The sequence below is a fragment of the Montipora capricornis genome, chromosome 12 (assembly GCF_036669925.1).
Source record: "Montipora capricornis isolate CH-2021 chromosome 12, ASM3666992v2, whole genome shotgun sequence".
Lineage (NCBI taxonomy): Eukaryota > Metazoa > Cnidaria > Anthozoa > Scleractinia > Acroporidae > Montipora > Montipora capricornis.
In genome coordinates this window covers 10,360,757-10,373,883 of record NC_090894.1, presented here as the reverse complement: position 1 = coordinate 10,373,883, position 13,127 = coordinate 10,360,757, and the positions used below count along the sequence as shown (strand labels likewise).

Below are 13,127 nucleotides of genomic sequence, written 5' to 3'. Positions count from 1 at the left end.
AAGAACATGTGCTGTACGAAGAGTTCCGGCTCATTTATTACCTTCAATTAAGGGTACAGTGTGTAAATGCGAATAATTTAATCTAGGTCATGTTTCAGTTAGCCAGAATAAAAATTTTAAGAGAAATTCGAGATATATATTATGGCCACTTGAAAGCTCGAGGATGCCATTCTTATGTTTAGAAGCAAGAAGCCTTTGCCCTTCAATGAAATTTTCCATGATAAGGTGAGATTTTTAATGTTACTAAATTAATTAAGAACAAGCCAGTAAACGAGGAAAACGATAGCTCCTCGAGAGAATCTGAAATTTCAAACTTCCTCCAAAGCTCGCTGAGCTCGGTACCAGCGAGAAGTTCTCGTCGCGGGTTCTGGCAAAACAAGTCAAAAAATACGCAGTACTCGCATGTTCGCGTAAGCTATTCGATACCCCTGGTTCATATGTGATTGTCTCGGATAGGATTGGCTTAATTCTTTGGTATAGACATAGATGAAGCAAGAAAGCGAACAAGAAGTGACAGCATAAGAATCGGGTAATTTTTTTAAATGTATAATTCCCTGAGTCAAGAGAACCAAAACAAGGTTATGACGTTTTCCGCGCTAGACGTCAGTGTTTGCAAGCTTGGAGTTATCAAGTTTATCAATAAAAATATTTGCAATAAAAGCAACTACAAAAATATACAATACTAAAAACTAAAGTTAAATGCGCATAAAACCCGTAAGGAACGTTATGACCCAGTTTTGCGGCACCCGTCAGTGTAACAGCGTCACTGCGAAAAATATTAAGTTAAAAGCGACGTTTTTGGAACCAATGAGCGTGTTGATCAGTTGCGCACATATTCTAACTTCACAATTTCTGCACCAACCACGTTTTCAAGGCTGCTGGGTAGGGGATAAGGTCACTCGCTTGAGAAAGGTTGTCCTGCACCTCACTTTATGCCAAATATTTCTAGCTGTGGTTTAACTCGTTCAACAGCGGCTGGCCTTCGTCCTGCGGTAGCCTTAGGGTAGCGCGTCCAGATCGTTGGAAGCATAATAGCGTAAATGGAATGAGTGCCCCAGTCAGTGTAATTCCTCCAGCCAGTTGAAAAGGTACCACATACGAACCCAGCTTATCCGCTAACAGGCCTGAAGAATAGACAAACGTTATGTATCAGACTTGTGGCTAATGCCTTAGGAGATTCGTGTTATAAACCACAATTATTACATACTCAACAAAATATCGCGTTTCTGATTGGTCAAAGACGAATGCATAAGTGGTTATGGAGTGAAAAACAGGTTAGAGAGTGCAATGCGGAAGTTGCTATGGAAACAAAGCGATGGAGTGTTTTTTTTTTTTTGAGTATATATAAGTATAAAATCATATGAACTTGTTCTCAAATTGCACTCGCCGAATTTTGATAACTTTCAAAACAATCGTCATCTGTCGTGCTCATAAATTAAGAAATGCACTCGCGTTTATACGATTTCCTATGCGTCTTAACACTTCGGCTCCGTCAATTTCCAAAGCAACGACAAGCAGAGAAAAATTAGGTGGGGGGGGGGGGAATGGGTTCCAGGGGGGGGTATATAAGGGATAAAGGGATCGGGGAGCTCAGGAGTTGTGGGGGTAAATGAGGAAACCCCTAAAAAGTAAGCTTCCGGTGAAGGTTTTTAATGTCGGTATTTCGCTGTGGTTTGCGCAAAGACTCACTTGAGACTCAGGTCTTCGCTGGCTTGCATCTTGAAAACGAACAGACCGTCTGACAGCGCAAATTACGGCGCAACAAAATACAAGACACTCACCAGCTAGAGCAGGGCCGCTTGCCAAGAATAGAGAAGTTAACATCATCTCCCAACCTAGAACGGCTGCGGTCTTATGAGGAGAAACAGTGAGTAAAAGGAAGCTTAAAGTAGTGAAGAAGAAACCATCACTGAGCCCGTAGACAACAATATAGATGATTAGCGTTGTATACGTGATTCCCAGTGTCACTAAAACTGTACTCAATCCAGCAATGCACTCAGCCGCTTGAAAAACGTGAAAGGGGTTCACTCTTGGGTGACTGCACAAAAAGCCAGCCAGTAGACGACCAATTGCGGAGCACAAACCGTAATAAATTAGCAACTCTGATGCTCTCTTCGGTGAAAAGCCCAGGTCCTCAGAAAAGCGAATCTAAGAGAGACCAAGGAAAATTCAAAACAAAGGTCTGTTTGATTTAAATTGAATTATGAATAGCCTGAGAATACAAACAAACAAACAAACAAACAAACAAATAAAGGAAAGAACGAATGAATGGAAAAATAAATGCAATGAGAAAGATTGGGAAAAATGTCCGGAACCATGTAATTCATGCAATTCATTCAATTGCTGGGTAGCCATATTGATTTACTGAATCAAAGGAAATAATTCTTTCAAAATAAACATTATTGGGAGTTGTTGGTTCTGCAGATGTTGGATGGTGGTGGCAGTTGTGTGCAAATGGACGTAACGACTCCTTTATGTAAGGACGTGCAGTGTTAATGCATGTTAATGCGTTGCTATCTCCATAGAGACCATATGCAATGTGCTCGCGTGGCCCCAACAATAACGTCATTTTGATTGGCCATAAAAAGATACGCGCAAAGGTTGAGTCATAGGGCTTCTATGGGAGAGGAAATCTCCTCCTCTTGGTAAGGTAGGTAAAGTCTGCTTACGAGCCAAGTGGCCCATAAGGCGGGAGCTTATCCCGGTTTCTGAAGCTTGAAGCAACTAGGAGTATTTCTATTCCCCCCTGGATGGGGTGCTAGTCCATCGCAGGGCTACCCCCAGCATTAAATTCGCCAGTACCCATTTATACACCTGGGTGGAGAAAAGAGTGATCGAAGTGTCTTGATCAAGAACACAACACAATGTCTCCGGCCAGGGCCCAAACCCGGACCACTCGCTCCGGAGTCGAGCTCATCAGCCATGAGGCCACTGCGCTTCCCCCCTACTCTTGGCCTCCTGGTTAAGTTCAGTCATCTGCCTATGTTTAAACTTCTTGTCCTCGGAAATCAGTGAAATAGCTAGTTACCATAACAAAAAAATGAATTTAAAAAACTGACTAAAAAGGGCTCATGAGCCAATACATCCCAATTGTACGTTTTAAAGTTTTGAAAGCAACAGCACGGTTAGATTATCTGGTAAATCAGTTTCAGGGATTGGTAACTAAGTAATACAATTATTCGTTATTCAGTGCTGGTCTAAGCTGGTTAGAAAAAGATAGACATAAGTTGTATCGAGCAAATTTCTTTTTGAAAAGGACAAGGCTAATAAACTTGTGGCCCTCAATCACACCAGACGTCCGGGCTATAACTGACAACACCTGGAAGTCCGTTCCATGTTCTTTTAGAATAGTGCAGTGGCGGATCTAGGGGAGGGGCCCGGGGGGCCCGGGCCCCCCTTACTTTGGTACTTAAGTATATATTCCAGTAAAAATTGAGGCTAAAATTTTTTTTGGGTACTTCTTAAAGTACTGGCTCAATACTACCAGCCCCACGGAAAATGTGCAACTGCAACCCACAGCAAACAGAAAACTGTAAGTGAAGAAGAGAACAAAAACGTTCTCAACAAATGAACTAGCTATCAAGCCCATGGCACAGAATACTCCTCCGATCACAGTCGTGATGCGACAGCCAAATCGAGAGATGAGAGCAGTCGAAAAATGGCCGGTGAAGAAGGTCAATGCTATGGCAACGGAACCAAGGCATGCTATAATCAGACAAAAAGAAAAAAAACCTTCATGGCGGTCTTTCTTAAACAAGATTCCCTGATAAAAAAGCGGAACTTTAGGAACAGGTCTTAAAACTGCCAGAATATGAATGTTACGTCAATTAAGAAATCTGGTTTTAAGATATAAGTTTCAATAGTGTTTACCGCGGTGTCTCGCGAAATTCTGATACAAAAAACTTGATAGAGTAGGAGTTAGCATTCTTTTAATTGTTGGCAAATTATCTCTTGTTGCCTCGTTCAAGGTTAAATATTCTTTTGAATTTTAAGTTTAAGAACGAGGCAAAAGGGCCAATTTGCAAGCAAACAAACGAACACTAAAATGGCGGCCATTTTGAAATAAGGTGTATGAGGTTTAACTGTTGTTAGTGCCAGTCTCTGATGTAGTTGACAAAATTGGATCAAAACTGACGAGATTATTGGAAATCGGTACCAAGCTATGGCAAATTAAGCTCTTGACATAACGCCCACTAATTTACCTACCTGCAGTTTCTCTGGATGACTTGAAATAATCCATAAACACTGGCAGGAAAACTCCAAAGCTAAAAAGAAACCCGAGCGATGAAATCGAAGTCATCGTAGCACAAGCACAGACCAGCCATGACCACAGACTGTCACGTTTACGAGGAGGACCGGTGAAGCAAAACAACTGAGAAATGGCCATAAATTTCACGGTGACTTGTGTTGAATGCCTTAGATCTTGAGTATGGACGCTTTGTCGCGGATGGATTTTGTGTTAAATGAATACTCGAGAATACTCGGTTTGTTTTGGAGTCGGGTGAATCACGGGTGAAAACTTCTCGTGCTTTTCACTCGTGATTCGGATTTCGTTACATACAGAATGGGTAATGAAACTGTACATCAACAGTTGAAATGAAGCAAAGAAAAAAACAAAATACGAATATATCTCGAAACAATTGTTCGGAATTTTTGGGTAAAATGAGTAGAAATTGAAAATTTGTTCTGATTGCCGGAGAGGAAGTCTAACATAATTATCATGCAGTTTTCCGGTAATGATGTCAAACTCAAAGGCTTCAAACAAGAAAAGAAATCTGAAAACTTTTAGGCCTTTGTACATTTCTGAATAGAATTTGAAAGCAAGACTTCGAGGTCATTAGTGCAAAACGATATATATTAGATTTATTAAAACGGTGTATATATCAAACTAAATTTCCTTTCGAATGACTTGCAAAACTCGATCGAAGTCCACATTTGCCTTTTTTTTAAAAACGACTTGCGAAATGTATTATGCTCGAGTCATAAGGTACCTAAAATTCAGTATTACCGTACTGGTGAGCCATAACGTGGTTTAAAATAAATGCGAAAGGACAACGACGATATATTGCCTTAGGCCCTGTTTACAAGGAGGGAGGGTAACCCTATTGCTAGGGTTATATTACCCTAGAAAGAGAGTTACCCTAACACTCAAACATTTCTTCTTTTTTTCATCGACGTGTTTACAAGGCAGCTAGGGTTACCCTGGTGCTAGGGTAACCCTAGCTAGGGACAACTCACCTATACCCCGGACAACTTTTTAACAGTTTCCATTGTGTTTGCGATGCATAGGGTAACCCTTCCTGTAAAATTTGCTTGCCCGCGCTACCCTTGAATCTCCTGCAAGGATAACCATAGAAGCAGGTTACCTTACCTGCTTGCAAAAAGGGCCTTAATAAACTACCTCTTTAAAAAGGCTACGGAGAAAAATTAATAAATAAAATTATGTTGGGATAAATTGCAAAGTGAATATGAAAGCTAAGTTGCAGAAAAGATTCAAGGACTGGAAACTCTTTCACCGATTTCACTTGCTGATATTTTTTCTTTCCGAAAGCAGTACTTTACCGATTTTCTCATGTAAAAACCTCTCTTAATTCAGAGGTATCAATCACGTAATAGTCCAGGTAACATTTTAAACATTTCAATGCCAAAAGATCCGAGTGCGTTTTCGTTGTTTCCGATTTCTAATTCGTAAATATTAGGTGCCAACTATATCCCGAACAAAGATAAGTGTAATAGAATACTCGAGTGGCACCCACTCTCTCTGCTCACTTTGAGCAGCGATTTTTCCAGCTCAAGTTCAGTTTGACAAACAATCTTTGCTAATAAGTAATCAACGTTACGTAGTTTTCGAAGCTGTATAATGATTTTCTAGGCTGTCCTCGGTGTTGAAACCTGTAAGAATATTTCATTGTTTCTTTAGCTGTTGTTAGCCAGGGTTAAATCTTGTCATAATATTTGGAAGTATAATGTCTTTTATAGCATCGATCAAGAAAGCGCTGGACTCGTTTGATCTGAAGCAGAAACTTCGTCAACTGTAAAGCCATAATGAGTGGCGTTTGGGAGTACCATCGATACAAATACCTGATCTATTTCCATATGACTACAACTGATGTCTCTTTCTTAATGTCCTGAATTAACATATAACATTTATTCACTTTCGCCAGAAATAGCTTGTTTTTTGAAACATAGAAACTGCACTTGCAGTCTCTTTGAAAAGTGAAACGTGACACATAATTAAGATAAACTGTTGTATTGCGCATGCGGGATATTCTTGACTGGCTAAGAAAAAAGTCATGCGCGAGTTTCAACATCGACCTTCATCCAATACTCCTACATTCTTAAATATATTCCATCTTTTAGTTATTTGACTATAAAAAATTGCAATAATATATTTCTTATAAGCACTATAAACCATTATAAGCAAAAAACGGTTGACCAGGGGCGGATCCAGGCATAGGCATCGTTTCCGATCTCGCTTGAGACATCTTCATGTCCCAGGAGAAGTTGCAAACAATAATTATGCAAAATGTTTAGGGGTAAACAAGATGTATACGGGATTTGAAAAAATAATGAGTTAAATGTCACTGGTCAAGTGAGGGAATAGGTACCAGAGTATGTGGTGCCAACCCTCCCTAAACCGTGTTCCAACCAAAGCAGTAATTCTAGAATGAGTCTTTAGCTTATAGCAATGTATTGTAATGTCAATACGAAGTTCATTATTCTCTACTTGCACAAATCCTATAATACACTTCTTTTACCTCCCAACAATTTGCATAGGCATTGTTTTCGATTTCTCTTAGGACATCTTCATGTCCCAATAGACGGAATTGCTTCTCCTCTTGCGGTAGGTTGGAAACGACCATAGGCCTTGTGTAGTTTTTAGAATTAATACTACGGCGGCGACAGTCGATGTAATGGTCAATGGTTGAAAATTGGCCATCCGGAGGGGTCCATGTTGACGTCTTGTTTTCAAACTTTGTGAAAGGATCATTATCAGGCGTTATGGATGCGTCTTCGCGGTCATGGAAATGAGCCTTGAGACGTAAGCGGCGAAAATAGCGCTCACAATCAGCTTTAACTTGGTACTCGTCAGTTTTGCTGTTTACAGGAAAGAACGAAAGGAAGCCCTTCGCTTAGAACGGAGTTCTCCGCGTCGGTGAGAGGAAGATCGTCAGGGATTGTGACGACTGTACGTTTATGTTGTACAGATGCTTGATTAATGGTACTATGGTGGGAAGGCGCCTTATCAAGAACAGTAGCAAATTTTGCGCCTTTAACAGCTTTAATCTCATGGTATAACTGAGAATTCATTTCTGATATTAAAGTACTCACTCGATGGTATTGGGCTTCTGTGCATGGTTCCCGATGTCGACTGCAAGCTTGGGACATGAGAGATGAAATGTTGTTAAGCTTGACCGTCAAGTTCTGAATGGTAGCTTGCATTAGACTTCTTGATTATGAGGTTAAGATCTTGGATAGGCATCTGTTTTTGCAGCAGGAGAATTTATTGATTTGTCTAAAGCATTTGATACCGTGAATCATAACATTCTTTTTGACAAGTTACAACACTATGGGATCCGAGGCCTAGCGTTGGATTGGGTCAAAAGCTATTCAGTTTATCAAAGATCACAATTTATCACAATTTGTGGAATATAACGGCCATAGATCGCTCCCTGAGGTAATACTCTGTGGTGTCCCACAAGGTTCAATTCTTGGCCCTCTATTTTTCATCATATACGTCAATGACCTTTGTGACGCTTCTGGCCTAGAATCCATTTTATTTGCCGATGACACCAACTTATTTATTTCTGAAAAGGACCCGGTTACTTTGAACAATATCTTAAACAATGAACTCAATAAGCTCTCAGCCCGGTTTGCTGCAAATAAACTTTCCCTTAATATAACAAAAACTAAATTTCTGGTGTTTAGACCTCGACAAAAAAGACTCCGCTATGATTTTGACATTTCCATTAATAGGGAAGCGTTAACCCAAGTCTCAGAGACCCTCTTCCTTGGTGTTGTACTGAATAATTGTCTTTCCTGGAAGTCCCATATATCGCTTGTTGCACATAAAATATCTAAATCTATTGGCATAATTTATAGATCCAGTTATTTCCTTTCTAAAACCTCGTTACGTACTTTATATAATTCTATGGTTCTTCCGTATCTTTATTATTGTAATTTAGTTTGGGGATCCACTTACAAAAGTAACCTGAAAAGGTTAACAATATAACAAAAAAGGGCGATACGGATAGTAAGCAGGTCCGGTTGTGATGCTCACACTGATCCAATTTTTAAAGAATTTAAATTTCTCAAAATAACCAGTATCTACTTATTACAACTAGGTAAATTTATGTATTCTTTTACTATTGGTAATCTCCCTCCTAAATTTGACTCTTTTTTCTCTGTTAATAATAGTATTATATAGTTACAACACAAGACACGCTTCTTTTTTTCCGCTGTCTCTTTGCAGGACTAACATAAGGCAGTTTTCTATCTCTTTTCAAGGCCCCAAATTTTTCAATACCCTTAGTTATGAAATTAAAAATACCCCAACGCTAATGTCCTTTAATTCCTTCCTTAGTCTTCGTTCCTACTCCTGTGTTACACCTAACTGAACGTCTTGCTCCACTATGTTTGTGTTATTTAATTATTTCTGTTTTGGGAGGAAACCTAACCTCGTATAAGCCTCCTGGTTTCTTTAGGTTTCCTCGCCATATTTCTTATCTTAACTTTAATTATTTACTGTAAATTTATTGTAAAATGGCAAAATGTAATAATAATAATAATAATAATAATAATAATAATAATAACAACAACAACAACAACAATAACAACAATAATAATAATAATAATAATAATAATAATAATAATAATATTAGTACACGGAATCCCTTAGGAATCACTCTAACACAGCTTTACCTCTAAGATATGAACATAAATAGTGTTTAATGTGAAATTAATTCCCTTATAAAGTTATAAAGTTACTTTACATATTCCCATCTGAAATGTTCAGAGTAACTGGTACTCAACTTGGATCAAAACTAATCCCACGCTGGTGAACTCCGCCGCGCTCTGAAATCTGCTTTCACACGTTCCAGTTACTGGCAACATCGAGAATACCATCCATGTGTAATTCACTTCTGTTTGACACGGAAACCTGCAAAAGATAGAGACATGTATGCGAGTGGCAACCAAGCTGCTAAACACCTAAAATTGATGACGAATTCATCGACTGCTCAAGTTCAAAAATATTTATTTGGGCGGTGTGATTACGCTCATCCAATTTCTGTTCAAGAGAGTGCGGTAACAAAACTTAGATGTACTGACGGAAGCACAGCTGAAAAGCGAAGACAAAAATATACAGGATTAAATGACAGACTGAAGTAAGTGGGTAAAATCTACACCATTCTTGTCACCTGCCTTCGGAGAGTTTTTAATTCTAGGCCTTAATTCTAAGTTTAAACCGAATTAGCAGTCTTAAGAGGTATTCCTTGGCAATCTTAAAAGAGGTATTCCTTGGCAATCACTTAGAAGTGCTTTAGTACTTTACATTCATATGTTGGAGTTTTGAGTTTACTTGATAATGTTAACTCTCACAAACGTTAAAAAGCAAAATTTCAGACAAATTCATGAAGTAAAACGTTTCCTTATCAACCCTCTTGAAGAAGCAAAATGGGCCGTGAATTGTACCTAACTCAGTGGGATACTAACGTAAAGGAAAGGAGACAGTTAAAAATAACCCAAGCCACATATAGAAGAAGATTGGACACAGGATGAACATTAAATAGTAGGCAAGGTAAAAGGTAAAGTCTGCGTTCGAGCCAAGGAGGCCCATCAGGCCGGCGCTTATCTCCGGTTTCTGTAGCATGAAGCGACTAGGAGTATTTCTACTCCCCCCTGGATGGGATGCTAGTCCATCGCAGGGTTACCCCCAGCATTGAATTTGCCGGTACCCATTTATACACCTGGGTGAAGAGAGGCACTGTGAGAGTAAAGTGTTTTGCCCAAGAACACAACACAATGTCCCCGGCCAGGCCCCGAACCCGGACCACTCGATCCGGAGTCGAGCGCACTAACCATGAGGCCACCGCGCCTCCCGTAAATAGTAGACAAAGTAAAGTAGCAAAGTAGTAATTCAGTGGGATACTAACGTAAAGGAAAGGAAACAGTTAAAAATAACGCAAGCCACATATAGAAGATTGGACGGCAGGATGAACATTAAATAGTAGACAAAGTAGGGGAAAATTCCCATGGACGGAGGATCACTGTTACTACTTCAATAGACCAATTTCGATATCTTAAAATTCAGCCAAAAACAATAGACCTCAGTACGAGGATCTAGAGAAGAACTGCAGAGTTTGTGAGATTTATTCCTCAGAGCCTCGTGCTGAGGTCAATTGTGTAAGGCTGAATTTTAATATATTGAAATTGGTCTTTTAAAACACCTTTTTGGTGTCCTATATAAATATTGTACAAAGATGGTGTCAAAACTTTATTTCTTACTGAACTTCCGTGTACTGTTGCTATTAATAGCGGCATACTATCACAGCCATGCGTGATGCAGGAAATCACTTAGAACAGTAGCATTAAGGCATTAATTCTCACCTTTCTTTCCTTCAGCGTCCTGGTCACTTGGCAACTTGACATGAACGAATTTCAATCTGGCGCCCCATAAGCCAATGGCGACAAGAGGCTTGTCCACACTGGCTCCTAAACAGCAGGGTTGCTCTTCAACGTCTAGCACGCTAAGTAGATCACCAGATCTGATGTCAAACAATCGAAGGAAGTTGTCCTTACTGCAGCAAACCAGAGACTCGCCATTGACAACGAACTTACAATCAACAATGTCATCTTGGTCTTTGAGAAAAGTGCGTTGTGTTTCTCCAGTTTTTGCATCAAGAATGTGTACTCCATAGCCTGAACTGAAGGAAGCCCACGTCACTACAAATTCTTCTTCAGGGGAGAACATGAAATATGGCGTAAAGGAACGCTCGTCGTATCGCGCGGCTTTTCTTTCCCATACACATGAAAAGGAGTTGTTGTTTCGTAAAGTAACAGTTAACTGTTCCCCGTGAAGAACGCCATCATCAAATTCATCGCTGGTGCAGATTAACAGCTGGTTCTGACTGTTGCATGAAACAAATTCATGGTGTTCATTACTTGCCGTTGTCTTGATAGATGAAACACACTCTCCACTGGTAACACTGACGATGTCCACAAAAAGCTTGGAAAGGAATGAAGTACGCATTACTTTGATTGAAAAATCACTGAATCCTATAAAAGTGTCTGTCGTTGATGAATCGTCTGACGTTTCTTCATCTGTGGAGTTATCATGATGTAGAGCTTCGTTATCTCCCATTAAGTCATCTTCTGCATGAAGTTCCAGGGAATTCTCTGTCTCTGCTAGATAACCAAAATCCGAGAATTCTTCAGGTGTTAATGTACGACAATACCATTCACAGGCTATCAGGTCATCTGATAAACGAATAAGCTTTTTAGCTCCCTTTAGTTTGGGAATTTGTCGAATGCACTCGGTCAGCTCAAAATTCCAAAGCTCTGGTACTTTATCCTTCAAACATAGTACAACACCTTCCTTCACGGGGACAAGCGACAGTGATGGGCAAGTGAAAGACTTTTCCACCAAGATTTCTTGACTTGACATTCGGAGTACGGTCACTAGAACCGCACTGACGCTACTTTCATCTTTTGAGGTGATGGAATAAATGACATCTCCTTCAGAAGAAAATACAACTTCTTTGACCACTTGTCTGGTGAAAGGCCAATTCGCTTCACTTAGCGAGTCAACATGGATTGCCGCGACGTACTTAAACGATGGGCTACCAACCAGTGCTGTTTCATTATCAAGCCACTTGTAGAATCCTGTAACTAACCATGGAAAAACACTTTCCACATTTTTCACCCGGCCCAACGGAGTCTTTGGTTCAATGGGCCACAAGACGAAGTCATGTTGAGGTAGAAAGCGAGTTTTAAATAGACAAATGATAAACTTCGGGTTACGGTAACACACCCAACCACACCGACCATATCCGAGGCCGTCTTCTATTCTATAAGGGAGGTAGCCACAGACCAGGGCCTTGTTGTCTTTTGTGAAGTGCATCATACCACATGCCACGTCACACTTGAACAAGAGTTTTGGTCCTTCAGACACCCCTCAAGCAATTTCTGGACCATCGTTGGCAACCGCAAAAGATGTAATAACATCATTTGAAGTTATTCGCCTTAGCTCTTCACCAGATTCCATACTCCACAAGACAACTTCTTTTGGATTATCAAAACAGTCTGTTAAAATGGTTTTTTTGTCTGTAGGAAAAGCACAATGTGAAAACGTGCAGTTGCTATCAGGATAAAGGGAAATGCAGTCTCCTTCGAGAGTGTAAACACTTCTGAGGGTCCCCGGTAGGACTGACTTACCACGTGGATGAAATACCACAGAACGGTAAAACGTCAAAATTCTATAATCTATCTTACGATACGCGCCTCCATCAGAAACTACATCAAATCCAGGATGCACATATTGAAACTCTCTGTTAATTAAGGAAGGTCGACTCCATTCCAAGTTAGCAGTCTCGAGATACCACAAGTGGATCGTTCCATCCCGGCATTCGCACACCATGTAGTCCAGTTCAGGTGAAACATCGAAACAAGCCACCGTATCTGAACAGTAAAATCGCGCTTTAATCGCTCCATTTTCTTCTTGATTGCCTAAGTATTTCATGTACGGCACGGTGGGAAGCCTGTTTTCGAGGATGATTGCAGCTTCAGATGATAGCTCAGGAGGTCCTTCATTGATCAAACTTTGGAACCAAAGTTGCGGATGGTCTCTTAACAGATAAGAGTGTTTTCTAAGCACTTTTAGCAAAGAGATTAAAAGAGACTGGCTTCGCTCACTGAGTAAAATTGGCTTAATATGCTTTTGAACACTGAGAATATCCTCCGAGGAGCCTGTGCTGTTCACACAAAGTTTGGCATAAATGAGTTCCAAATCGGTCACATAGGTATTGACCAGGTCTTCTACATCACAAGGTCTTGGACTTTCGCCCGATTCGCTCAGCTCAATCATGTGCTGGACACCATGTTGCAAGGCGTACCTTTCAGTGTCACTG

General features: G+C 40.2%; 2 protein-coding genes across 2 annotated transcripts in view; both read right to left on the bottom strand.

Moving 5' to 3' along the window:
* Positions 1-707: 707 nt before the first annotated feature.
* On the bottom strand, positions 708-4,527 carry LOC138025436 (monocarboxylate transporter 10-like). Its single transcript, XM_068872651.1, has 5 exons — positions 4,207-4,527; positions 3,459-3,705; positions 2,993-3,020; positions 1,782-2,148; positions 708-1,124 (listed from the first exon to the last, which is right to left on the bottom strand). The coding sequence occupies exons 1-5, from the start codon at positions 4,385-4,387 to the stop codon at positions 946-948; spliced, it is 1,002 nt and encodes a 333-aa protein (XP_068728752.1). The 5' UTR covers positions 4,388-4,527; the 3' UTR covers positions 708-945.
* A 3,231-nt stretch (positions 4,528-7,758) lies between these two features.
* The window catches only part of LOC138025933 (uncharacterized), a 25,054-nt gene continuing 19,685 nt past the window's right edge, over positions 7,759-13,127 (bottom strand). The window contains 2 exon segments of the mRNA XM_068873075.1: positions 7,759-9,160; positions 10,609-13,127. The exon segment at positions 10,609-13,127 is cut by the window's right edge and continues 2,305 nt beyond it. Coding sequence (XP_068729176.1) covers positions 9,138-9,160; positions 10,609-13,127 — 2,542 coding nt within the window. The 3' untranslated portion in view covers positions 7,759-9,137.

Coding starts and splice junctions, on each gene's coding strand:
- LOC138025436 (XM_068872651.1), bottom strand. CDS start 4,387: ATGGCCATTTCTCAGTTGTTTTGCTTCACCGGTCCTCCTCGTAAACGT. Junction 3,706..4,206: donor GTCATCCAGAGAAACTGCAG/GTAGGTAAATTA, acceptor GTCTGATTATAG/CATGCCTTGGTTCCGTTGCC. Junction 3,021..3,458: donor TTGAGCCAGTACTTTAAGAA/GTACCCAAAAAA, acceptor TATGGTAACTAG/CTATTTCACTGATTTCCGAG.